At 42.1% G+C, this 27,737-nt stretch overlaps 1 protein-coding gene across 2 annotated transcripts in view; it reads left to right on the forward strand.

Moving 5' to 3' along the window:
* Positions 1–27,737, forward strand: part of LOC128657416 (oocyte zinc finger protein XlCOF7.1-like) — a 114,765-nt gene that overhangs the window by 64,859 nt on the left and 22,169 nt on the right. For both annotated transcript variants that reach the window (XM_053711758.1, XM_053711759.1), the window contains exons 6-7: positions 5,409–5,516; positions 18,004–18,111. In XM_053711758.1, coding sequence (XP_053567733.1) covers positions 5,409–5,516; positions 18,004–18,111 — 216 coding nt within the window. The remainder of the gene's footprint in view (positions 1–5,408; positions 5,517–18,003; positions 18,112–27,737) is intronic.

Below are 27,737 nucleotides of genomic sequence, written 5' to 3' on the forward strand. Positions count from 1 at the left end.
TACATAAGCTGAAAAGAGTAGAGAATTAGTAAACAGATCTGTCACAGGACATGGGCCCTATGCCCTGCAGCATTAGACATAAAGTTCCAACAGACAGTTGAGTGCATTATATATTCTCTATGATAATACCCCCAGTATTCAGCAAATACATTACCACCCCTATCCCAGACTGTTCCATCCATATATAGACCTTAACAAAATCCATATGTATATATACATTTATGCCAATATACTATGGGGATAACTTAAAAGAGCTAGAGAATAACTCTATAGAAATGTGCTGTAATACTAGACGCAAGATGTTAGGGTAAGACAAATAGGTCAGATACAATGAGTAATGGCGGGAGAGCAACAGGCTCAGCCAACATGTAAACACATATATATAACTGTAATATGAACAATATACTCCTCCTTTGATGTTAGTCTTATGGCATCTTAAACGTTAAGACTTAAAAGTTCGGCAGAGGCTCTGTAACTAACCCTTCTCATAATAATTTAATTTCACTAGTGGGTTCCCTATTAGTCTCTCATTTTGATGGTGCTGCTGCAGTAGTCGGCATTCTCTCTCCGTAACACATAGCCTGAGGTGCCATGAGGTAAGAGCTGCTAACAGTTTGTAAGGAAACCACTTCAAACCTGACACAGGCAAATCTTTAGTTTGGGCTGATATAGCATGTAGGTCCCCTGACCCTTTTACTCCTTCTATAGGCAGTGCGTCCGCATATGAGGATGCGGAATTAGTGGTAGCGATATCCTCACCCAGGCTATGGGGCAGGGCTGTATCTCGTAGCTCATGTGTCAGGAGATTCACACGTACCTCCAATTCTGCCCGACCATCAGGTAAGCGACAATACATCTTGTCCTGTGCTTGCTGGGCTCCCCTCCGCTCCACCTCGTGAAGGGCCACAGCATCGAGCGGGGTACTGGGGTCAGTAATACAAGTGAGATTACTTGTGGGAGGCCGGTCAGGAGCTTTACATGTCTGCGTCGGGTAGAGTGAACTGCTTGCGGTAGTCAGGGGCTTAACAGCTTCAATTTGTGGTAGCTTGAATATGGATGAATGTTGTTGGTGTTCCTCGGAAGGAAAATTACCGCTGCCAAATGAAAAGGCCAGGGTTATCTCGCGTTCCAACCTCTGAAAGTGGGCACTTAACAGATTCTGCATGCATATCTCCCAACTGGAAGCCATGTCCCTTGATCTCCACGTGGGAGAGAAAACGGTGTTCTCTGGAAGGCCTGATTGCTGGGTGACCCAATATCTTGCCAAACTCTCCTCTTTACATCTCTTATTAGACAGAATATCCGTGAAACATATTTGTATTGGGCTGACGGTCAGTTATAATATTTTTATGAATAATATCAGCAGAGCTGAACTGAAGTGCGACCGTTCAGATCCCAGGCTAGCTCCGCCCCCCCCGGAATTCTAGTTCTGTATTGTCCGCATGTCAGGTATAGGGGCTGATGGAATACTAGTGCTGATTTGTCCCAATGTTAGGTATAGAGGCTGTTGGAATATTAGGGCTGCTTTGTCCCCATGTCAGGTATAGAGGCTGTTGGATTACTAGTGCTGTTTTGTCCCCATGTCAGGTAAAGGGACTGTTTGAATTTTAATACTGTATTACCCCCATGTCAGGTATAAGGGCTGTTGGAATTCTATTACTGCATTGTCCCCATGTAAGGTATAGAGGCTGTTGGGATACAAGAGCTGTATTTTTCCCTATGTCAAATTAAGGGACTTTTGGAATACTTGTTTTGTATTGTCCCCATATCAGGTATAGGGGCTGTTGGGATACAAGAGCTGTATTTTTCCCTATGTCAAATTTAGGGACTTTTGGAAAACTAGTTCTGTATTTTCCCTTTTCAGGTATAGGGGCTGTTGGAATACTAGTGCTGTATTGTCCCCATGTTGGGTATAGAGTCCGTTTGAATACGAGTGCTGTTTCATCCCCATATCAGGTATAGAAGCTGTTGGAATATTAGTGCTGTTTGTCCCCATGTCAGATATAGAGGCTGTTGGAATACCAATGCTGTATTGTCCCTATGTCAGGTATAGTGGCTGTTGGGATACTAGGGCTGTATTTTTCCCTATGTCAGGTATAGGGACTGTTGGACTACTGGTTCTGTATTTTCCCCATGTCAGGTATAGATGCTGTTTGAGTTCTAATGCTGCATTTTCACCACGTCAGGTATAGTGTTTGTTGGAATACTAGTGCTGTGTTGTCCCCATGTCAGGTATAGAAGCTTTTGGAATACTAGTGCTGTTTTGTCCCCATTTCAGGTGTAGGGGCTGTTTGAGTACTAGTGCTTTTTTGTCCCCATGTTTTTTTACAGAGGCTGTGGAGATACTAGTGGGTGTTGACCCCATTTCAGGTATAGGGCCTATTGGAATACTAGTACTGTCTTGTCACATGTCAGGTATAGAGGCTGTTGGAATACTAGTGCTGTATTCTCACAATGTCAGGTATAGGGGCTGTCGGAACACTAGTGCTATTTGGCCCCATGTCCGGTATAGGGGCTTCTGGAATACTAGTTTTGTTTTGTCCCTATGTCAGGTACAGGGGCTGTTGGAATACTAATGCTGTATTGTCCCTGTGTCAGGTTTAGGGGCTGCTGGAATACTAGTTTTGTTTTCTCCCTATGTCAGGGATAGGGGCTGTTCTTGACAAGTACTTGACAAGACAGTACTAGTATTCCAACAGTCCCTATACCTGAAATAGGGACACTACCCACTAGTATTTCCACAGCCTCTGTAAAAAAAACATGGGGGGGGGAAACAGCACTAGTACTCAGAGGCTGTGAAAATACTAGTGGGCAGTGTCCCCATTTTAGGTATAGGAGCTATTGGAATACTAGTACTGTCTTGTCCCATGTCAGGTATAGAAGCTGTTGAAATACTAGTGCTGTATTGTCCTTATGTCTGGTATAGGGGCTGTTGGAATACTAGTGCTGTATTGTCCCCATGTCAGGTATAGGGGCTGTGGAAATACTAGTGCTGTATTGTCCCCATGTCAGGTATAGGGGCTGTTGGAATACTAATGCTATATTATCCCCATGTCAGTTATATAGGCTGTTGGAATACTAGGGCATGTACTTTTAAACAACTTTCCAATTTACTTTTTTCATCAAATTTTGCTTTGATCTCTTGTTGAAGGCTAACCCTAGGGTAGGCTAATAGACTGATTTCTAAGATTCTGCAGGCCGCATCATATGTGATTGCTAGTGATGTTGGCATTTTATTTTAATCTATTTTTTAAAAAGAGACTATAAATATTGTATATGGCACAAAGACTAATGCTTTTTTGGCACTCAGGGGTTCCTATCTTCAGTTTTCCTTTATTTTATTCTGCCATATTTTAACCTTTTAATAATAAAAAGCAAATTCTATGCCACATCCCCTCACAAAAGCGCCCTTTTCCATAAATGTTTCTAGACGCCTAAGTGGTTTTCTAAACTTGCAATACCACTACTTATCCTGGCTACGTTACCTTGTGAGCACCCAGTAAACAAAAAAAAAAATTAATTTTACTGGACATCAAAGGGGTGGGGGAAATTTCTATGCCCAAGAATCCTTATCTCCTGATGGGATCTAGACACAAGGGGGAAGAACGGGGGGGGGGGGCAGTATGTAATTGGCTTTTGCATGTTTACATTTTATACCTTGTACTGTATAAAAACCCTGTGTCTTGACCATTAAAATTAGTTTCCCTCTACTGCACTAAGCCTTGTCTGTAGGGTTGTCACCTCAGCCATGTTTTCCTGGACACTTATGAGTTACAAGTGGCAACCCTACTTGTCTGGTGTTTGTATTGGAGGAAAAAAGCTTATTTTACTACAGAGCTTAATCATTGTGGATAGTAGCACTCAAAGAAGCAGGTCTCTGGTGGTACTTGGAGAAAGATGTGCAACACGACGGGACTGCTCTGGACCTCATCAGGGACCAAGCCCCCAGGTCCTGTAACACTGTAAATAGTGATTATTTTGATTTTTTACTTTAGGTTAATATGATAATATTGAATATAAAACAGAACAAACAAAAAATCAGTGGCTAAGAAATATCTGAGAAGATGAGGAGCAGGAAATATGTGAAAATATAAAAAAAAACCTCTGCTGCTGAAAAACTTGCCCTAACCATAGGGGGCGCAAATATTTCTTACAAGTACTATTTAGGGCATCACAGATTAGTGCTATTATATATATATATTATATATACAGTGGATAAAACCAGTATAGAACAATTATATAAATCAATGTTAAAGAGACAATACAGTTTGAATGATTTATATGCAATGTATGAGACCTGTAGTGGTCAGTCTAATATATTTTCTTATCTGTATGTTGTTTCAGTCCATGTGGGTAACCCAAACTCCAATTGTTTCTGATGTGATTCCGTAGATGGAGACCCTCTGATTTTGGCTGCTCCTTTTGTAGAAACACACTTGAAAGAATTTCTGTGAAAAAAAAAAACACACGAAAAGGGCACCTCCTAGGGTGACACTGAAATGACACAATTGAGAAACACACTTTAAAGAACCATACTCACAAGTGTGTCAGCCCCCTATTGGGCTAAGTAGAACAGTCTGAGAACTCTGTCCCAGCTCACTGATCCTAGGTGCAGGGTGGTTCTCCTCTTTATGGCTTCCGGTTTATATGCAGTATAATAAAAGCTCAGGCTTCCGGTGCAGTATAAAATTGTAAATTTAATAAAATGATAAACAATAAAAACACAGGGTGATGCCTGAGGAATCAACGAGTACATCTGAAAAACGCGTTGCAACTGTTTTTTTTTTTATATACACATGGGGTTGTTGATACACCCTGTGTTTTTATTGTTTATCATTTTATTACATTTACAATTTTATACTGCACCGGAAGCCTGAGCTTTTATTATACTGCATATAAACCGGGAGCTATAAAGAGGAGAACCACCCTGCACCTAGGATCAGTGAGTTTGGACACAGAGTTCTTAGACTGTTCTACTTAGCACAATAGGGTGCTGCCACACTTGGGATACACACTTTAAAGAACCATACTCACAATTGTGTTATATCAGTGTCACACTAGGAGGCACCTTTTCTTGTGGGGTTTTTTTCCACAGAAATAGTTTAATATGTGAAAATTTTAGCATGTGTGTGACGTGCATGAGGGACACAGGGCACAGATGTGTGTACGTGTGTAACATGTTTAAAGGACAAAGGGAACAGGTTAATGCACAGGTGCGATGTGTCTAAAGGACAAAGGGTACAGGTTAATGCACAGGTGCGATGTGTCTAAAGGACATGGGTTACAGGTGAGTGCACATATGGGACATTCAGCTCAAAAGCTTAAATGTGATCATCTTCATATGATGTATACAGGTTATGTTAAAAACAGAACACAGAAACTGTAAATTATGTATTGTTTTTATTTAGGTGAAAACAATGCTAATGTTTCGCATATTACAGAAGAAACAGAAAATCAGTGGCTAAGAAATGTGCCTGAAGCTCCACATCTGAAAATATGTGGCAATATTAATTCAGGTGCGTTTACATTTGTGTTGTGCCTCAGGGAAACTTGTGTGCAGTATCTGAGGGATGCAGGGTGCAGGTGAGTGTACGCGTCTCACATGCTTAAGGAAAGCAGGGCAAAGGTAGGTGTATGTGTGTGATGTGTCTGAGGATGCAGGGCACTGGTTTAGTTTAATTGTGTGATGCATCTGAGGATTGCAGGGTACAGGTGAACGTACATGTGTGTCATGTTTGAGGGGCACAGGTGAGTGTATGTGTGTAACGTGTCTGAGGAGCACAGGGTACAAGTGATTGTACTTGTGTGACTTGCCTGAGGGACGTAGGATACAGGTGAGTGTACGTGTGTGATTTGTCTGAGGAAAGCAGGATGCATGCAATTGTGCTTGTGTGTTGTCTGAGTGACAATGGACACAGGTGAGTGTACATGTGACATGTCTGTGGAATGCAGGACACATGTGAGTGCACGTGTGTGACATGTCAGGGCCACAGGGCACAGGTGAGTTTATGTGTATGTCATGTCTGAGGAACCCAGGGTACAGGTGATTGTACTTGTGTGACTTGCCTGAGGATCGCAGGGCAACAGGTAAGTGTACGTGTGTGATGTGTCTAAGGAACACAGGGTACAGGTGATTGTACTTGTATGTTGTGTTTGAGTGACGGGCACATGTGAGTGTACACATGTGACATGTCTGAGGGAAGCGGGGCACAGGTGAGTGTACGTGTGTGAGCAGGGCCGCCACTAGAAATTTTGGGGCCCCTTACTAAGCCATTGATCGGGCCCCGTCCTAATGTTTTGTCAAGTAAGTGACTAAAATGTGTGCGCACATCTTGAGTGTATTCAAAAATGACACAGACATGCTAAAACACTCACACACATACACATTTACAGAAAGAAACACACACACTCACAACACACTGACACACACTCACATAAATGCAGACAGAAGCACTCACAGACATTCATAAATGCCCACTTACAGAAATACACATACACACAATTGCAGAAAGACAGAAATACACACTGAAAAACACACAAGAACACATAAATACACATAGACACAGAAACATTCATAGGCACAAAAAAATACACAGAAATACACACGGAAACACAGACACAATGAAACATACAGACAGATGCAAACACACACTCATAAACACACACACTACATAGATAGATAAACATTTTTCAGTATCTAAAATAGGCAGCACTTCTCAACAAATATATTTTTTTTAAAAATAAGCATTAAATTATATAAAGATTCCCTGTGCCCTGGGCTTATGTAAATGTTATGCAAATAACAACAATGGGATTCCTGCACACTAATAAAAAATAAGCAAAGCATAATAATCTGGAAAAATAAAAACTTGTTTTATTAGTATACAAAAAACATCAACCAAAGAAAATTACCCAGTGACTTATATTACAAAAAAAAACAACAGTTAATTGGGTATTACCAATCAACATAATAAAACGAAAGCTAAAACAGGATGTATTCCTGAACACTAAGATAGCAGGTAATGTTCCAATGATGCACAACTTGGGTAATGTAATGGTCTCCTGTCTTAGAGCAATGGCAGCAATGTATCCTGTTTATTTTTTATAACTGTCTATTTCCCTAGGATTATTGCATAGTAACGTTTTTTTTCTTTCCCAAAAAAGTAAAAGTAACAAACAGGAACATGTTTTGATTAGCCTGAAATATTTCATCCCCACAAAAGAATGCAACATTAAACACACCACAGGTTAGTTTGTGTGTGATGCATCTGAGGACTGTTTATATATGTAACATGTCTGAGGGAAGTGGGGCACAGGTGAGTTTATGTGTGTGAAGTGTCTGAGGGACGCAGGGCACATGTGAGTGTACACATGGGATGTATTTAAGGGACGCAGGGCGCATGCAAGTGTATGTGACTTTGAACATTTATGTTGTGTATGTGTGATAGTCTGAGGGAAGCAGGGCACAGATGAGTTTGTGTGTGACATGTCTGAGGTATGCTTGGCACAAGTGAGTGTATGTGTGTTATGGAATTTAAGGGTGTAGGTGAGTGTACTGGTAGGGTGATGTGTCTGAGGGCGCAAGCCAGGGGTGAGTCTACGTGTGTGATGTGTTTGCAGATTGCAGGGCACAGTTAAGTGTATGTGTGTTTGACATGTCAGAGACGCAGGGTACATGTGAGTGTACGTGTGACATGTCAAAGGGATGTAGGACACAGGTGAGTGTGCGTGTATTACGTGTCTGAGAAACACAAGGTACAGGTGATTGTACTTGTGTGATGTGTCTGAGGGACGCAGGATACAGGCAAGTGTATGTGTGTGACATGTCTGAAGGAAGCAGGGCACAGGTGAGTTTTATGTATGTGACATGTCTAAGGGACACTTGACACAGGTGAATGTATAGGTGTTATGTGTCTTAGGGCGCAAGCCAAAGGTGAGTCTATGTTTGTGTAGTGTCTGCAGGATGTAGGGTACAAGTAAGTGTAAGTGTGTCTGACGTGCCACAGGTGAGTGTATGTGTGCAAAGGGATTTAAGGGTGTAGGTGAGTGTACAGGTGTGATGTGTCTTAGGGGCTCAAGCCAGAACTGAGCTTACATGTGTGACATGTCTGCAGGTTGGAGGGCACAAATAAGTGTATGTGTGTTTGACGTGTTTGAGGGACACAGTGTACATGTGAGTGTACTTGTGTGACATATCTGAGGGATGCTTGGCATCCGGTGAGTGTACGTGTGTATCATATCTTGGGGAAGATGGATACAGATATATTTCAGTATATGCATGTGACATACACTCACATGTGCCCTGCTTCCCTTAGACATGTTTGTGACTGAGGGGCACAGGTGAGTGTATGTGTCTGAGGATGCAGGGAACAGGTGATTGCACATGTGTAACATGCCTGAGGGATGCAGAGCACAGGTGATTGTTCGTGAGTGACATTCAGATATTACAATTCATTTTGCAGTGTTAAAAATGTGACCATGGGCATATGTGAGTGTGTCAGAGGGGAGTATGTTCTGTCTAATGGGCACAGGTGAGTGTGTGTGTGTGAGACATGTCTGAGGGATGCAGGGAACAGGTGAGTGTACGTGTGTGATGTGTCTGAGGGATGGCTAGCACAGGTGAGTGTATGTGTGTGACATGTCTGAGGGACCCAGAGCACAGATGAATGTACTTGTGTGACAAGTCTGCAGGATGCAGGGCTTAGGTGAGTGTTTGTGTGTGACATTAAGATATTATAATTTCTCCAACATAGGTGTGTCCGGTCCACGGCGTCATCCTTACTTGTGGGATATTCTCTTCCCCAACAGGAAATGGCAAAGAGCCCAGCAAAGCTGGTCACATGATCCCTCCTAGGCTCCGCCTTCCCCAGTCATTCTCTTTGCCGTTGCACAGGCAACATCTCCACGGAGATGGCTAAGAGTTTTTTGGTGTTTAAATGTAGTTTTTATTCTTCAATCAAGAGTTTGTTATTTTAAAATAGTTCTGGTATGTACTATTTACTCTGAAACAGAAAAGAGATGAAGATTTCTGTTTGTAAGAGGAAAATGATTTTAGCAACCGTTACTAAAATCGATGGCTGTTTCCACACAGGACTGTTGAGATGAATTAACTTCAGTTGGGGGAAACAGTGAGCAGACTTTTGCTGCTTGAGGTATGACACATTTCTAACAAGACTTGGTAATGCTGGAAGCTGTCATTTTCCCTATGGGATCCGGTAAGCCATTTTCTTAGTTTTAAATATAAGAATAAAGGGCTTCACAAGGGCTTTAAAGACTGGTAGACATTTTTCTGGGCTAAAACGATTACTTTATAAGCATATTTAATGGTTTATAACTTTGAAGAGTTATTTTTTTTTATTTTTTTTTTTTTTATATTTTTATTGAGGTTGTGCGAGAACAATACAACTTAAATTAAACAACACATCAGTAAAACAAATATAGATGTCACATTTCAATTTAACAATTTCTATATATGTTGAAAGATAAGATTCTCAATATGGACTATCCTATTAAAAAAAAAAAAAAACTGAAAACTGGAACCTCGTTTTCTTAATTAGCAGTGTGAATGATCATATTTAAACCAATGAACTTGAATTAGTTTAGCAATTGACATGGTAAGTATAGACACAAGTGAAAATACAGTTCTACTATGTAGGTAATATGGTAAGATAGATAAATATAGATAGGTAGGTTGCGGCATAGACAAGAGAAGCCGCATGGTTAGACCTCCTGAATTAGGAGGTTCATTATGAGGGTGGGGGGGGAGGTGGGAAATTGAATGCGATGGATAGGGTATGTAGCTAAGGAGGCATTTAAATTGTAGAATATCACAGGCAGGGCAGGTAAACCTCAAGTAATGGCTCATAAAACATTTTAGGTGAATATCAAGGCTAGTAACCTGGAGTCTAATGGGAAAGTTCTAACAATACTAGAGGTATATTATGGATTTTAGATCTGTTATTACCTTAGTAGACAATCAGGACCTTTATGGATGTAATTATGAGTATGAAAACGTAATAAACAGCCTGTGCTGATGCATTAAGAGAAGGAGCTAATTAAACGCTGGGCTGATGTCATACTTGGCATATTGAGGCATAGGATCTAAACTTAGAGATTGGGCACTATACATGCAGCTCAGTTAAAATAATGCGGGTAAGGAAATTATAGATAATACTAGTAGTGTAGGTCCAAAAAATAAGAGCGTTACTTATATACATTGAATTACATTACGGTGTAAAACTATGTCTAAAACTATGGAGCTATGTATTTATAAAATATGATTATCCCGCTGCCCCGGCCGCTGGCAGCAAGATGTCGTGTTTAGAAATCACAGTTAAACTCCAAATATATGCAGGAAGTATAATAAGCTATAGACATATAGGTGTTATAAGATGAAGTGCTTAAATGCTATTTATATAACAATGGGTATAAATAATCAGAGAGGGACCTGTAAGTGTAAAGTAGTATCTATACATGATAACTAGAGAGGTGATGGTCTGGCCCCATTCAAATATACATCTATCACATAATACAGTAGACCACAAGTAGCTGGCTTTATAGCACATTAGACAACACCTGAGTAATGTATTCAACTTGTAGTGAGCTGCTACCTTGCAATGAGGTAATTCAACTTTGAAGGGCATAGCTGGATTAGAAGCCTATAAATGGACTGGTATAACAGTGAGCTCAACTTCTGTTATGGGTAGGTGATTTCTCTATAGTATATGATATCTAGTAACAAAGAAATAGAGTGGCGTATAGCATGTAAGGTGCAGCTTTAAATAAAATGGCATCAGCATAAATATAATTATCACACCTCATTGGTAAGATGGCTCTAGAAATAACCTATGGGGGATTTCAGAGCATATTGTAGAGTAAGGGTTAACAAATTACATATAGGCATAAAGATATAATCACTTAAAATAGTGAAGAGAAGATGGGTAATAAACAGTTCCATAGCAATGTTCTTTACATTTACCCCACACTAGTGGTTAATGATATATAACAGTCTCATAGCCTGTGAGGGATTTCTAACTGTAGAGCCTCAGGGGCAGCATAACACCAGTAGCAAAAGTGAATCACAGGGAGTTACAAACAATGACAGTGTATATTCAACATGACAGGGAAGCGTCTTGCTTTTAAATAACTTAGGGAATATCTTTGGAACAAACAGCCCTCCGCTTTTCTGAGTAACTGCAAAGTAACTGTTCATCATACTCAAGTCTAATGCCCTTCATGTAATGATAGGGGAGTCAAGATGGCAGTATTTAGACGAATAGAATACTCAGAGTCTCGTTATAACTGTTACAGCTGAAAGTATATGCTGTGTCCCTAGCTGTAGTATCATAAGTGTTAGTAAGAAAGTCATTCCACTCCAAAATCGGTACTGGAGTTACTCGCACAATATACATTAATTATGTCTATCCAATTCCCCTTTTAGTGGCTAGGATTACATACAAACTTTCTGGGCACTGCCATGGTAACAATCTGTAGGGCCGTTTTGCAAGGGAGCTCTCTTCTAAAGGCACAGATCTCCTCACACCCAGTACCACACTCTCCTCTGCGTTACATACTTGGGAAGCTCTGACGGTCAGGACCAAAGCAGCTGGTAAGGTCTTCTTTAATGTGAATACCGTAGCTTCTTGGGTCAGCAAACGCGCTGACCAATTTGTAGCAGGGATTCCGTCATATGGCACTATCTGTGGATGGCGGCTCTCCACGCTCCTTCTTGCACCTCCATCTAGAATCTCAGCCTTCCGTTCTGTGGAGTCCACAGCAGTGGGATCCCGTGCCAGTTGAGGTTTACCCGGAGTGAGTAGCAAGCGCCGGGGCCCTAGGGCGCTCCCACCCCCCCCCTGCATTCAGAGCGAATTCAGGTTGAACGGGTTGTTCACCATTATAGGCGTCGCCATGTCTGAGTCCTGCATATAATGCTGCCTCAAGGGCGGCATGGTGATCCTCAAGTAGGTAGTAAAGATCCTCTAGGAAACTCATGAGCTCCATACTGGGTGCCATCGGTAATTGTTAGGCAGGCGTTTGAGATAATATATCAAATTAAGAGCAGGACCCTAGCGGAGGAGCCTAGAGTTAATAAACGGGCCTCAGCTATAGATGCCATATCGGGGAAAGAGTGCGAGCAGCAATCTCAAAAAACCTTCTCAAGAAGCGTCCCGGATTACAGTCCCAAAGCTTGTAGATATATAGTTAGATCAGCTCTGATGTGGATACAGGCATTCAGATACTGGCCAAAGATTTTCCGTGCAAACTGAACAGGGTCACGTCTAGGAGGGCCGCATGGGCCCAAGCAAACAACATCGTTGTATAGTAATCCCAAAGATTATTTGATCCATGGGAGGGAAGTTAAGGGTTCTGCCGACCTCTCCCATAGTCATGCTTGTTATAAGGATCTTTTAAAGAAGGTTGTATAGCATTTTAGTTACTTGATATATTGAATATAGCAGGAGCCCTGAGTCTTGAAGAGTTATTTTAATCTTGGGAATTCTGTTAAAAAAACGGCAGGCACTGTATTGGACACCTTTTTCACTGGGGGCCTTTTCTAGTCATAGGCAGAGCCTCATTTTCGCGCCACTAATGCGCAGTTGTTTTTGAGAAGCAAGGCATGCAGATGCATGTGTGAGGAGCTCAGATCCACTGAAAAAGCTTATTGAAGGCGTCATTTGGTATCGTATTCCCCTCTGGGCTTGGTTGGGTCTCAGCAAAGCAGATACCAGGGACTGTATAGGGGTTAAATGTAAAAACTGCTCCGGTTCCGTTATTTTAAGAGTTAAAGCTTTCAAATTTGGTGTGCAATACTTTTAAGGCTTTAAGACACTGTGGTGAAATTTTGGTGAATTTTGAACAATTCCTTCATACTTTTGCACATATTCAGTAATAAAGTGTGTTCAGTTTAAAATTTAAAGTGACAGTAACGGTTTTATTTTAAAACGTTTTTTGTGCTTTGTTATCAAGTTTATACCTATTAACATGTCTGAACCATCAGATAGACGATGTTCTGTATGTTCGGAAGCCAAGGTTCCTCTCCATTTAAATATATGTGATGAATGTGACAAACAAAGTAGGGACAATGATGCCACTGATAATAATGTTGCCCAAAATGATTCCTTAAGTGAGGGGAGTAAGCATGGTACTGCATCATCTCCTTCTATGTCTACACCAGTCTTGCCCACTCAGGAGGTCCCTAGTTCATCTAGTGCGCCAATCCTCCTTACTATGCAACAATTAACGGCTGTAATGGATAATTCTATTAAAAACATTTTAGGCAAAATGCCCACTTATCAGCGAAAGCGCGACTGCTCTGTTTTAGATACTGAAGAGCATGAGGACGCTGATGATAATGGTTCTGACATGCCCTTACACCAGTCTGAAGGGGCCAGGGAGGTTTTGTCTGAGGGAGAAATTTCAGATTCAGGAAAAATTTCTCAACAAGCTGAACCTGACGTTATTACATTCAAATTTAAATTGGAACATCTCCGCGCTCTGCTTAAGGAGGTGTTATCTACTCTGGATGATTGTGGCAATTTGGTCATTCCAGAGAAATTATGTAAGATGGACAAGTTCCTAGAGGTCCCGGTGCCCCCCGAAGCTTTTCCTATACCCAAGCGGGTGGCGGACATTGTAAATAAAGAATGGGAAAGGCCCGGCATACCTTTTGTCCCTCCCCCTATATTTAAGAAATTATTTCCTATGGTCGACCCCAGGAAGGACTTATGGCAGACAGTCCCCAAGGTCGAGGGGGCGGTTTCTACTCTAAACAAACGCACCACTATCCCTATAGAAGATAGTTGTGCTTTCAAAGATCCTATGGATAAAAAATTAGAGGGTTTGCTTAAAAAGATGTTTGTTCAGCAAGGTTACCTTCTACAACCAATTTCATGCATTGTTCCTGTCACTACAGCAGCGTGTTTCTGGTTCGAAGAACTAGAAAAGTCGCTCAATAAAGCATCTTCTTATGAGGAGGTTATGGACAGAGTTCAAGCACTTAAATTGGCTAACTCTTTTACCTTAGACGCCACTTTGCAATTAGCTAGATTAGCGGCGAAAAATTCAGGTTTTGCTATTGTGGCGCGCAGAGCGCTTTGGCTAAAGTCTTGGTCAGCGGATGTGTCCTCCAAGAACAAATTGCTTAACATCCCTTTCAAGGGGAAAACGCTGTTTGGCCCTGACTTGAAAGAGATTATTTCAGACATCACTGGGGGAAAGGGCCACGCCCTTCCTCAGGATAGGTCTTTTAAGGCTAAAAATAAAACAAATTTTCGTCCCTTTCGCAGAAACGGACCAGCCTCAAATTCTACATCCTCTAAGCAAGAGGGTAATTCTTCTCAAACCAAGCCAGCCTGGAGACCGATGCAAGGCTGGAACAAAGGTAAGCAGGCCAAGAAGCCTGCTACCGCTACTAAGACAGCATGAGATGCTGGCCCCCGATCCGGGACCGGATCTGGTGGGGGGCAGACTCTCTCTCTTCGCTCAGGCTTGGGCAAGAGATGTTCAGGATCCTTGGGCACTAGAAATAGTTTCTCAAGGTTATCTCCTGGAATTCAAGGAACTACCCCCAAGGGGAAGGTTCCACAGGTCTCAATTGTCTTCAGACCAAATAAAAAGACAGGCATTCTTACATTGTGTAGAAGACCTGTTAAAAATGGGAGTGATTCATCCTGTTCCATTAGGAGAACAAGGGATGGGGTTTTACTCCAATCTGTTCATAGTTCCCAAAAAAGAGGGAACATTCAGGCCAATTTTGGATCTCAAGATCCTAAACAAATTTCTCAGGGTTCCATCGTTCAAAATGGAAACCATTCGGACAATTCTTCCTACCATCCAGGAAGGTCAATTCATGACCACGGTGGATTTAAAGGATGCGTATCTACATATTCCTATCCACAAGGAACATCATCGGTTCCTAAGGTTCGCCTTTCTGGACAAGCATTACCAGTTTGTGGCACTTCCATTCGGATTAGCCACTGCTCCAAGAATTTTCACAAAGTTACTAGGGTCCCTTCTAGCGGTGCTAAGGCCAAGGGGCATTGCAGTAGTACCTTACTTGGACGACATACTGATTCAAGCGTCGTCTCTGCCACAAGCAAAGGCTCATACGGACATTGTCCTAGCCTTTCTCAGATCTCACGGGTGGAAAGTGAACGTAGAAAAAAGTTCTCTATTCCCGTCAACAAGAGTTCCCTTCTTGGGAACAATAATAGACTCCTTAGAAATGAAGATTTTTCTGACAGAGGCCAGAAAATCAAAACTTCTAAGCTCTTGTCAAGTACTTCATTCTGTTCTTCTTCCTTCCATAGCGCAGTGCATGGAAGTAATAGGTTTGATGGTTGCGGCAATGGACATAGTTCCTTTTGCGCGAATTCATCTAAGACCATTACAACTGTGCATGCTCAGACAGTGGAATGGGGATTATACAGACTTGTCCCCGACGATCCAAGTAGATCAGAGGACCAGAGATTCACTCCGTTGGTGGCTGACCCTGGACAACCTGTCTCAAGGGATGAGCTTCCGCAGACCAGAGTGGGTCATTGTCACGACCGACGCCAGTCTGGTGGGCTGGGGCGCGGTCTGGAAACCCCTGAAAGCTCAGGGTCTATGGTCTCGGGAAGAATCTCTTCTCCCGATAAACATTCTGGAACTGAGAGCGATATTCAATGCTCTCAAGGCTTGGCCTCAACTAGCAAAGGCCAAATTCATAAGGTTTCAATCAGACAACATGACGACTGTTGCATATATCAACCATCAGGGGGGAACAAGGAGTTCCCTGGCGATGGAAGAAGTGACCAAAGTAATTCAATGGGCGGAGATTCACTCCTGCCACTTGTCTGCAATCCACATCCTAGGAGTGGAAAATTGGGAAGCGGATTTTCTGAGTCGTCAGACATTTCATCCGGGGGAGTGGGAACTCCATCCGGAAATCTTTGCCCACATAACTCAATTATGGGGCATTCCAGACATGGATCTGATGGCGTCTCGTCAGAACTTCAAGGTTCCTTGCTACGGGTCCAGATCCAGGGATCCCAAGGCGACTCTAGTAGATGCACTAGTAGCGCCCTGGACCTTCAACCTAGCTTATGTATTCCCACCGTTTCCTCTCATTCCCAGGCTGGTAGCCAGGATCAATCAGGAGAGGGCTTCGGTGATCTTGATAGCTCCTGCGTGGCCACGCAGAACTTGGTATGCAGACCTGGTGAATATGTCATCGGCTCCACCATGGAAGCTACCTTTGAGACGGGACCTTCTTGTTCAAGGTCCGTTCGAACATCCGAATCTGGCCTCACTCCAACTGACTGCTTGGAGATTGAACGCTTGATTTTATCAAAGCGTGGGTTCTCAGATTCTGTCATTGATACTCTTATTCAGGCTAGAAAGCCTGTAACTAGAAAAATTTACCATAAAGTATAGAAAAAATATATCTGTTGGTGCGAATCGAAAGGATTCGCATGGAACAAGATAAAAATTCCTAAGATTCTATCCTTTCTACAAGAGGGTTTGGAGAAAGGATTATCTGCAAGTTCTTTGAAGGGACAGATTTCTGCTTTATCTGTTTTACTTCACAAAAAGCTGGCGGCTGTGCCAGATGTTCAAGCTTTTGTTCAGGCTCTGGTTAGAATCAAGCCTGTTTACAAACCTTTGACTCCTCCTTGGAGTCTCAATTTAGTTCTTTCAGTTCTTCAAGGGGTTCCGTTTGAACCCTTACATTCCGTAGATATTAAGTTATTATCTTGGAAAGTTTTGTTTTTGGTTGCAATTTCTTCTGCTAGAAGAGTTTCAGAGTTGTCTGCTCTGCAGTGTTCTCCTCCTTATCTGGTGTTCCATGCAGATAAGGTGGTTTTGCGTACTAAACCTGGTTTTCTTCCGAAAGTTGTTTCTAACAAAAATATTAACCAGGAGATAGTTGTGCCTTCTTTGTGTCCGAATCCAGTTTCAAAGAAGGAACGTTTGTTGCACAATTTGGATGTAGTTCGTGCTCTAAAATTCTATTTAGAGGCTACAAAGGATTTCAGACAAACATCTTCCTTGTTTGTTGTTTATTCTGGTAAAAGGAGAGGTCAAAAAGCAACTTCTACCTCTCTCTCTTTTTGGCTTAAAAGCATCATCCGATTGGCTTATGAGACTGCCGGACGGCAGCCTCCTGAAAGAATCACAGCTCATTCCACTAGGGCTGTGGCTTCCACATGGGCCTTCAAGAACGAGGCTTCTGTTGATCAGATATGTAAGGCAGCGACTTGGTCTTCACTGCACACTTTTACCAAATTTTACAAATTTGATACTTTTGCTTCTTCTGAGGCTATTTTTGGGAGAAAGGTTTTGCAAGCCGTGGTGCCTTCCATCTAGGTGACCTGATTTGCTCCCTCCCATCATCCGTGTCCTAAAGCTTTGGTATTGGTTCCCACAAGTAAGGATGACGCCGTGGACCGGACACACCTATGTTGGAGAAAACAGAATTTATGCTTACCTGATAAATTACTTTCTCCAACGGTGTGTCCGGTCCATGGCCCGCCCTGGTTTTTTAATCAGGTCTGATGAATTATTTTCTCTAACTACAGTCACCACGGTATCATATGATTTCTCCTATGCATATTCCTCCTTTACGTCGGTCGAATGACTGGGGAAGGCGGAGCCTAGGAGGGATCATGTGACCAGCTTTGCTGGGCTCTTTGCCATTTCCTGTTGGGGAAGAGAATATCCCACAAGTAAGGATGACGCCGTGGACCGGACACACCGTTGGAGAAAGTAATTTATCAGGTAAGCATAAATTCTGTTTTCTTTCTGCAGTGGTAAAAAGTTAAAATGTGAACATTAGCACAGGTTAGTGCGTATGATGTGTCTAAGGGATGCAGGGTGCAGGTCAGTGTACATGTGTGATGTGTTTTAGTAACACAAGGGGCAGGTGAGAGAGTGTAAGTGTGTGACATTCAGATATTACAATTTCCTTGTGTAGTGTTCAAGACCTAAAATCTGACCATATTTTTATTATCTATACAGGTGATTTTAAGACTGAAGTTACACTTAATGCCGAACAAACATATGATCTGTATGTAAAGAGTCAACTGGAAGCTGTGAAGCAGGAAATCAGTGACAATATCAGTGCAAGTGAGTGTACGTGTGTGATGTGTCTGAGGGAGAGGTTTTTATTAAGTTGAAGTCTCTTTTCAAGTCCATTTAACCCTATTTAAAACACATAGATGCAAACTCACTTGTTATTTGTTGATGATTGTATATAATTTATGTAAGACTGAAATCCAAGTTTAAATGCAGTATGTGCAAAAAACTGAAAATGGCTTATGCATAAGTGTATGACAAGCTAACTTACAGTGTGATATTCAAATTACTTTTCCATTTTTTATTAATTTAAGTTCATGACAAAATACATTTTGTCATGAACTTTGTTCAGCATTGTTGCAATTGTTTGACTTGAGTACAAAAAGACACATTTTCCTTGACATTTATTAGCAACATTAATTAAAATTGTATCAAAACATCAGGTCCCTGCAATGAACCCTGAAATACACTACTATATGCTGCTCTGTTACATTGTGTGCACTCATTAATTTAAAATCTCTTTCTCTTGTAAGGTGTATCCAGTCCACGGGTTCATCCATTACTTGTGGGATATTCTCCTTCCCAACAGGAAGCTGCAAGAGGACACCCACGGCAGAGCTGACTATATAGCTCCTCCCCTAACTGCCACCCCCAGTCATTCTCTTGCAGCTCTCGACAAGATAGGAAGTATCAAGAGATATGTGGTGACTTAGTTTAGTTTTACCTTCAATCAAAAGTTTGTTATTTTTAAACGGTACTGGCGTTGTACTGTTTTAAAAGCAAAGAGAGGTAGATAGGTGCGCTGGGCCAAACTGATAACCATACACCCCCTTAAAAGACAAAAATCCCTGCAATTGTCTAAAATAAAGTGAAAAGATAAAATGGTAACCATTTTATCGTTGTACTGTTTTACTCTCAGGCAGAATTTAGAAGAAGAATCTGCCTGGAGGTTGATGATCTTAGCGGTTTGTAACTAAGGTCCATTGCTGTTCTTACGCATAACTGAAGAGTATGGGAAAGACTTCAGTTGGGGGAACGGTTTGCAGAGTACCTGCTTTGAGGTATGTTCAGTATATTTATTTCTAGAGAGGTGATAAGATCTAGAAAATGCTGACAGAGCCTTGTATAATTGAGGTAAGCCTGATGCAGTGATTTAACAACGACTGGGATCATGCTTACAAAAAAAGGTAATATTCATGTTAATACTCATATTTCTTAGTGTCAAAACGTTTACATGTTAAATAGAAAAAATGTTTTTTCTCTGAGGGTGATCAATCGTTTTTTTGGGGCCTAGTTTCCACATGGCTAGTCAGATAATCCTAGGAGTATTTTCTTAAGGCCCTCTGACATCGAGTGCATGGTGGGAGGGACCTATTTTCGTGCTCTAGATGCGCAGTTCATATTCAGACTGAGACATCCAGCTTCTCTAAAGGAGTCCTCTGGCATCTGATGACCACATAGAGGGCTTATTCCTTTCCTAAATCGTATTTGAGGGCAGGTAGGAGCCACAGCAGAGCTGTGGCAAGGTGTTTAACTGTTTATTAACGTTTTTTAACGTTTTTCAAATCCGGTTTGGGGCCTAAAGGGTTAATCATCCATTTGCAAGTGGGTGCAATGCTGCTTTAGTCCCTTATACACACTGTAAAAATTTTGAAGAGTTTACTACTTTTTAACACTGTTTTGCAGTTTATGTGATAGTTTTTTCTCTTAAAGGCACAGTACCGTTTTTATTTAATTGCTGTTTCACATTTATTAAAGTGTTTTACAAGCTTGCTGGTCTCATTACTAGTCTGTTAAACATGTCTGACATAGAGGAAACTCCTTGTTCAATATGTTTAAAAGCCATTGTGGAACCCCCTCTTAGAATGTGTACCAAATGTACTGAAATTTCTATAACTTATAAAGACCATATTATGGCATTTAAAGATTTATCACCAGAGGTTTCTCAGACTGACAAAAGGGAGGTTATGCCATCTAGCTCTCCCCACGTGTCAGAACCTATAACTCCCGCTCAAGTGACGCCAAGTACATCTAGCGCGTCCAATGCGTTTACCTTACAAGACATGGCGGCAGTTATGAATCATACCCTCACAGAGGTATTGTCCAAACTGCCAGGGTTACAAGGAAAGCGAGACAGCTCTGCGGCTAGAACAAATACAGAGCTTTATGACGCTTTAGTAGCTATGTTTGATATACCCTCACAATGCTCTGAAGCCGTGGCAAGGGATTTGCTATCTGATGGTGAGATTTCAGATTCAGGGAAGACGTTACTTCAGTCCGATTCTGAAATGACAGCCTTTAAGTTTAAGCTTAAGTCAGTCATGTGATGGCTGTGACATCACTGGTCCTTTAGCTGGTTAAGAGAACTAGCTGCTATTATTCCATTGCTCAATGTGGCACCGTGGCAGGAAGGCATCCAAATACACATAGGAGGTTTCAGAAGCAAGCGATAATACCTGAAAATACTCCACCTTATATAAACCAAAGAAATCCACCTTAAAAATCACACCTATCAAAATGAAGGAACTACTGACCAATCAAAATGAAAAGAAGGCTTTTTAAACTGCCGGGCTCAGAACAAACACTATCCGTCTTGACAAAGCCTGCTGGCGAAACGCGTAGACGTTACCTGATGTTACCTGCACTTTAAAATATTGGACAAACAACTTTATCTATCCCCTATCGAAAGGAGCAGAGGGAAAGAAAGTTCAAAAAACAAACGGCCGTTTGTATTTCAAGTCCGAGATCACATCTACACGCTGAGACGTGCACTGCAAACACCTGTATCAAGAAGCTGCCCGGGGAAAATAAGATCCTAACCACAGGGGCCAAAGTCGCTTCAAGCCGATAGAAGAAAAAAAAAACATACACGCAGGAGCGTGGTCCAGGTTTTCGATATCGGAGATACTTGTACCATACAAGGAGGAGAAACACGAGAACATTATCGGTAAGAGAGACCGAGACACCATCAGACACAGACGTGTCAGAAGAGCCGGTAAGCCCTTCAAAAAATATCAATCTACACCGAAATATTGCGAGTACAGCTAACTTTGTATATATACCATATATCAAGAGACATTGCTACAAAAAGTTAACAACTTAATCAGTTTAAGATAACAATATATTGGACTATGACACATAAATTGTTTCTTTCTGATACAAAGTAACAGTGTAAAAGCCTAAACTGCTAAAAGCTTTGAGAAATTTAACCTCTTGCTGCTAAACAAAATCTGAATTAAGGTGGAAACTAAAGATAAATGATTTAAGGTGAAATTTGAAGATTAAGGTGGAATCTTTCAGAGAATATATTATAGCGCTCTTTTTTATGTAGTGATTTTTTACATATTGTTTCAATTTTTTAATCCCAAAGGGAGACGTCCCATGGTCAATTCCTCTTAAAAGTTTTATGTATGTTTTAAATAAATTTATTTTTGTTAAAATTGTTTATCAGTCTCCAGATTATCTTATTTAGCTTTCAGCGCTCCCAAACTATTATCTATTTTGTTATTGGTGTATTACTTTACGGTAATCATAGGGAAGATTACCTGTGAGGGAGCCTCAAGATAAACTACTTGGTGCTGTTCTTTATATATTTACCCTTAGCCTTTAAATTTAAGCTTGAACACCTCCGCTTATTGCTCAGGGAGGTTTTAGCGACTCTGGATGATTGTGACCCCATTCTAGTTCCAGAGAAATTGTGTAAAATGGACAAATACTTTGCAGTGCCTGTTTACAATGATGTTTTTCCAGTCCCTAAGAGGTTTTCAGAAATTATTACTAAGGAATGGGATAGGCCAGGTGTACCGTTCTCTCCCCCTCCTGCTTTTAAAAAGATGTTTCCCATAGATGCCGCTATACGGGACTCAGGGCAGACGGTCCCTAAGGTGGAGGGAGCAGTCTCTACCCTAGCTAAGCGTACAACTATCCCCGTCGAGGACAGTTGTGCTTTCTTAGATCCTATGGATAAAAAATTGGAGGGTCTCCTTAAGAAAATTTTTATCCATCAAGGTTTTATTCTCCAGCCTCTTGCATGCATTGCCCCAGTTACTGCTGCAGCGGCTTTTTGGTTCGAGTCTCTTGAGGAGGCTCTACAGGTGGAGACCCCGTTAGATGATATTTTAGACAGGATTAAAGCTCTCAAATTAGCTAATTCCTTTATTTCTGAGCCGTTTTTCATCTAACCAAACTAACGGCTAAGAATTCAGGTTTTGCCATTCTGGCGCGCAGGGCGCTATGGCTTAAGTCCTGGTCAGCAGACGTTACTTCAAAGTCTAAGCTTCTTAATATCCCCTTCAAAGGACAGACCCTATTCGGGCCGGGCCTGAAGGAGATCATTTCTGATATTACTGGAGGAAAAGGTCATGCCCTTCCTCAGGATAGGTCCAATAAATTAAGGACCAAACAGAATAATTTTCGTTCATTTCGAAACCTCAAGAGTGGCGCAGCTTCAGCTTCCTCTAATGCAAAACAAGAGGGAAATTTCGCCCAGTCCAAACCAGTCTGGAGACCGAACCAGGCTTGGAACAAGGTGAAGCAGGCCAAAAAACCTGCTGCCACCTCTAAGACAGCATGAAGGAGTAGCCCCCGATCCGGGACCGGATCTAGTAGGGGGCAGACTTTCCCTCTTCGCCCAGGCTTGGGCAAGAGATGTCCAGGGATATCTTCTGGACTTCAAAGCTTCATCTCCAAAGGGGAGATTTCATCTCTCACAATTATCTGCAAACCAGATAAAGAGAGAGGCATTCTTACGTTGTGTTCAAGACCTACTGGTTATGGGAGTGATCCACCCAGTTCCAAAGGAGGAACAGGGGCAGGGCTTCTATTCAAATCTGTTAATAGTTCCCAAAAAAGAGGGAACTTTTTGACCAATCTTGGATCTCAAGATCCTAAACAAATTTCTCAGAGTCCCATCCTTCAAGATGGAGACTATCCGAACCATCCTCCCTATGATCCAGGAGGGTCAATTTTTGACTACTGTGGACTTAAAGGATGCTTATCTCCACATTCCGATCCACAGAGATCATCATCAGTTCCTCAGGTTCGCCTTCCTAGACAGGCATTACCAGTTTGTGGCTCTTCCCTTGGGGCTAGCCACGGCACCAAGAATCTTTACGAAGGTTCTAGGGTCCCTACTGACGGTTCTAAGGCCACAAGGCATAGTGGTGGCTCCTTACCTAGACGACATTCTGATACAGGCGTCGACTTTTCAAATCGTCAAGTCCCATACAGACATTGTTCTGGCCTTTCTGAGGTCTCACGGGTGGAAGGTGAACGAAGAAAAGAGTTCTCTCTCCCCTCTCACAAGAGTTTCCTTCCTAGGAACACTGATAGATTCAGTAGAAATGAAAAATTTTCTGACGGAGGTCAGGTTGTCAAAGTTTCTAACTTTCTGCCTGCTCTTCATTCCACTTCTCGGCCGTCAGTGGCTCAGTGTATGGAAGTAAGCGGCCTGATAAATTTCTTTCTCTTGTGGTGTATCCAGTCCTCGGCCCGCCCTGTCACTTTTAAGGCATGTGATTTTTATTTTTAAACCGTTAGGGGAGGAGCTATATAGACAGCTCTGCTATGGGTGTCCTCTTGCAGCTTCCTGTTGGGAAGGAGAATATCCCACAAGTAATGGATGAACCCGTGGACTGGATACACCACAAGAGAAAGAAATTTATCAGGTAAGCATAAATTTTGTTTTTCTTTATGTTTTAACTGAGATGATAACCAGAAGTAGATCTGGAATTACACTACTCAAGGACTAGATTAACGCCAGCATCAGCATGGTCTAGAAAATAAGCTCTTGCACCTGAGAAAAAGCCTTGCACTTGCCCCCTGTACAGCTACACATCTCCCTTTTTGCTTTGCCTGCAGTTATGGCACAAACACTTTTTCTCTTTGTGGCAGAAAGAGTAGGAAATTCTCTTTCAAATTAGGGGTCTTGGAGGTCTGTGGCTAGTAAGAGAACTGAGATAGAGATTTGCACACCCTCCCCCATCTAACTCCCTTTAGCGCCTATCTTTCCTGGTCACGCCTCTTCTGTGATGTCACCACGCATGGTTGTGGTTACATCACTGGCAGTCCCATGTAACAACACCAACAATTGTGTCCTGCAGGGAAGGGGGGGTTTGCTGATAACAGCATTGGAATGGCAGTTCCCCTTCTTGAAAAGAATGTGTCATATTCTGTTTACCGGCAGAGATTTGCTTAATGACCTGTTCTAGAACAAGTTAAATAATACACATTTCTTTCTAATGGCAGTGAGAGTCCACAAATGTACTAATTACTTGTGGGAATACAACACCTTGCTACAATTAAGAGGCAAAGACACCTCAAGCAAAGCTTTAAAAATCCCTCCCACTTCACCTACCCTCCCAGTAATTCTTTGCCTCGTCCACATGGAGGATGGCAGACAGAGGAGCTCTTCTAAATATTCTGATTTCTATATTCCTCAATGGATAATTCCTACAAGAGAAGACAGGGGAGCTGTTAGTAGCCATGTAATCCTCTTAGTAAGAGTTTTGGTGAATGTTAGCCTCTGGATGTTGCAGGGAAGCTACCCATGCCTCCTTCCAGTTTACTGATGCTATCCTCCCTTTTAGGCAAACCATTTTAGTTACACTGATTTTCCTTTGTGCCACAGGTCCCTGTCAGATTGAGGATTTTGCTTTCAGACCTGGAAGTTCTGTGACTGCACTACAGTAGAAGGAAACCTGCCTTAAGAAGACCTCTGATGGGTAAGTCTCTGAATTCCCCTGTTCCCCTCTAATGGCTTGTGGCCTAATTATGAAGCTAATATCTATGTGCAGGGTACAGGGGCACTGATTTACACACCTTTTTATTTTGCCGTTTCTAGTTTGAGCAGAGAGAGGGTGGTTGATGTGTTTCTTTTTCAGCAGTGGCTTCCCATTTCACTAAAACAATGTGGAGCCGCCACGTGCCATGACTGTTGGCCTACTTGAGGTCCAGTAGCATAGAGAGCTGTGGCATCTAAGGAGAACTGAATCGTTAGGCGGTAATTTCGGCGCACTAATCGCTGCCTCACAATTAGAACAGGAGCTTCTTATAGCTTGTTGCCTGACTGGTTGGTGTATTGCTGGTTACTTTTTTACACTAATGGAAAATCCCTATTATATTCCCCCTTTACAGACTAATTGACGATAGTTACGATGGGGGATTAAGGTGCTGGCATTTTTTACAATCGCTATTGCCTTTAATTATTTATCTGGTGGCCTGCGAGTGGGATTTTGTGATCAGTCTAGTCTGTAGGACCTATAAGACAGTTGACAGACTCTAGAAGAGCGCCATTGTGGCTCAGTGACTGCCGAACAGCTGTGCATGTCTGACCTATACCTGTCAGTGACAGGGTTAAAACGGAGCACTGTTTGATAACTGTCCTACGGTGACCCAATCAAATTTTTCCGCTGCAGGGCAGTCACTTTATTTGGCACACACTTTGCTTTTCCTCTGTGCTGGAGGCCTTAGTAATTGCATCTTGCCGCAAAGGCTCTCGGTGGGTGAACAGAACTTTCTTTCCTAAGGCATGGAGAGTAGTCCACGATTTAATTCCAATTACTAGTGGGAATTAAACTCCTGGCCAGCAGGAGAAGGCAAAGAGCACCCCAGTAGAGCTGTTAAGTGTCACTTCCCTTACCCATAATCCCCAGTCATTCTTTGCCTCTATCATCGGGAGGATGTGCGAGGATGGTGTCGGAAGATTTTAAATCCTTTAATGGGTACTTTTCCCTGCAAGCAAGTATTGGGGTTATGCTGTGTCCATGTAAATCTCTTTAGTAAGAGTAATGGTTAGAAGACAGCAAGGTGGTATTTGCTTAACATCTAACATTATAGAAAACCAGGGTTGGGTACTCTGTTTTTTTCTTTCTCTACAGGACCCTGACAGATATTGGTAAATCTGTCACACCTAGAAGTTGCTCCTGCCCTGCAACCAAAACACAGGTAAGTGCTTTTGCCTTCTAGGTTGGAAGGTCAGCACTTTCAGGGGTAATAGCTCTGTGACATGACACATATGCCTTGTGTGTTTAATTAAAGGGTCAAGGATTCCCTGGTGAAACTTAGTGACATTTCTGTCCCTTTCTGCAGGGATTTATCATGGGCAGTGACACGCAAGTTTTTTTTATAAAGATAAGGCACTGGGGACATAAGGGGTTAATAGGATCCCCTTCTGGAGGCTATAAGAGAGACTGTCATAGGGAACGTTTGGCCTGTTTAGTTTATGGAGGAACTAACAGGCTTTAACTGTAAGAGATTTTCTTGGTCATATTACAGACCGGATGAGAAGTGCTTATTCCGTATGTCGGAAGTTATAGCTCAGGAATGGGAAAAGCCAGGGATTCCTTTTTCCCCGTCCCCTGTTTTTAAAAAGATGTTTCCTGTTGCTGACTCTGTACATGACTCTTGGTGCACAGTGCCCAAGGTAGAGGGAGTTATTTCTACTCTAGCCAAGAGAACTATTATTCCTATTGAGGATAGTTGTTCCTTCAAAGATCCCATGAATAAGAAGCTGGAGGCTTACTTAGAAAGATGTAAATTTATCAGGAATTACAGTTGCAAGTATTGCTACGGTTGCGGGGGTAGCATCTTATTAGTGTGATGCCTTGTCTGATCTGATTTCAGAAGAGACTACCATAGAGGTGATCCAGGATAGGATCAAGGCTCTTAAATTGTCCAATACTTATATCTGTGATGCCAACATGCAGGTGGTTAGACTAGAAGCCAAGATTTCTAGACTTGCTGGTCTAGCTCACAGAGCTTTGTGGTTAAAATCTTGGTCTGCTGATGTTTCATCCAAGTCAAAACTCCTGTCTTTACCTTATATAGGCAAGATTTATTAGTTCCTGGTCAAGCTGAGATCATTTCTGAGATTACGGGTGGAAAGGGATCTTTCCTACCTCAGGACAAGAAGAATAGACCTAGGGGTCGCCAGAATTCCAATTTTCGTTCCTTTCATAGTTTCAAAGGACAAAAGTCTTCTTCTTCCAAGCCGGAACAATCCAGAAGCTCATGGAAGTCCAGTCAACATTGGAATAAGGGGAAGCAAGTAAGAAAAAAAATCTTCGAAATCAGCATGAAGGGATCGCCCCCGTCCAGTCTTCTTTCGGCAGGCTTGGATCCGCGACCTCCAAGATCCTTGGGCCGTGAAGGTAGTATCTTAGGAATACAGAATAGGATTCAAGTCTTGTCTCCCCAGGGGCAGATTTATCCTGTCAAGGCTATCTGCAAACCAGGTAAAGAGAGAGGCCTTCTTAAACTGCGTAAAGAACCTATCTTCCCTGGGAGTGATTGTTCCAGTTCCCGTAGAGGAACAGGATCAAGGATTCTAGTCAAATCTTTTTGTGGTTCCCAAAAAAGAGGGAACTTTTGTCCCATTTTAGACCTAAAGTGTCTCAATAAATTCCTCAAGGTTCCATCCTTCAAAATGTAAACTATTCGTTTCATTCTACCTCTGATTCAGGAAGGTCAGTACAGTACATGACTACCATAGATGTGAAGGATGAGTATCTTGATGTTCCCATTCACAGGGAACATACCAATTCCTACGGTTTGCCTTTCTGGACAAATATTTCCAGTTTGTTGCTCTTCCCTTTGGCCTTGCCACGGCTCCTTGAATCTTTATAAAGGTCCTAGGGGCCCTTTTGGCGGTGGTCAGATTTCAGGGCATAGTGGTGGCA

The sequence above is a fragment of the Bombina bombina genome, chromosome 4, assembly GCF_027579735.1.
Source record: "Bombina bombina isolate aBomBom1 chromosome 4, aBomBom1.pri, whole genome shotgun sequence".
In the NCBI taxonomy this organism is placed as follows: Eukaryota; Metazoa; Chordata; class Amphibia; order Anura; family Bombinatoridae; genus Bombina; species Bombina bombina.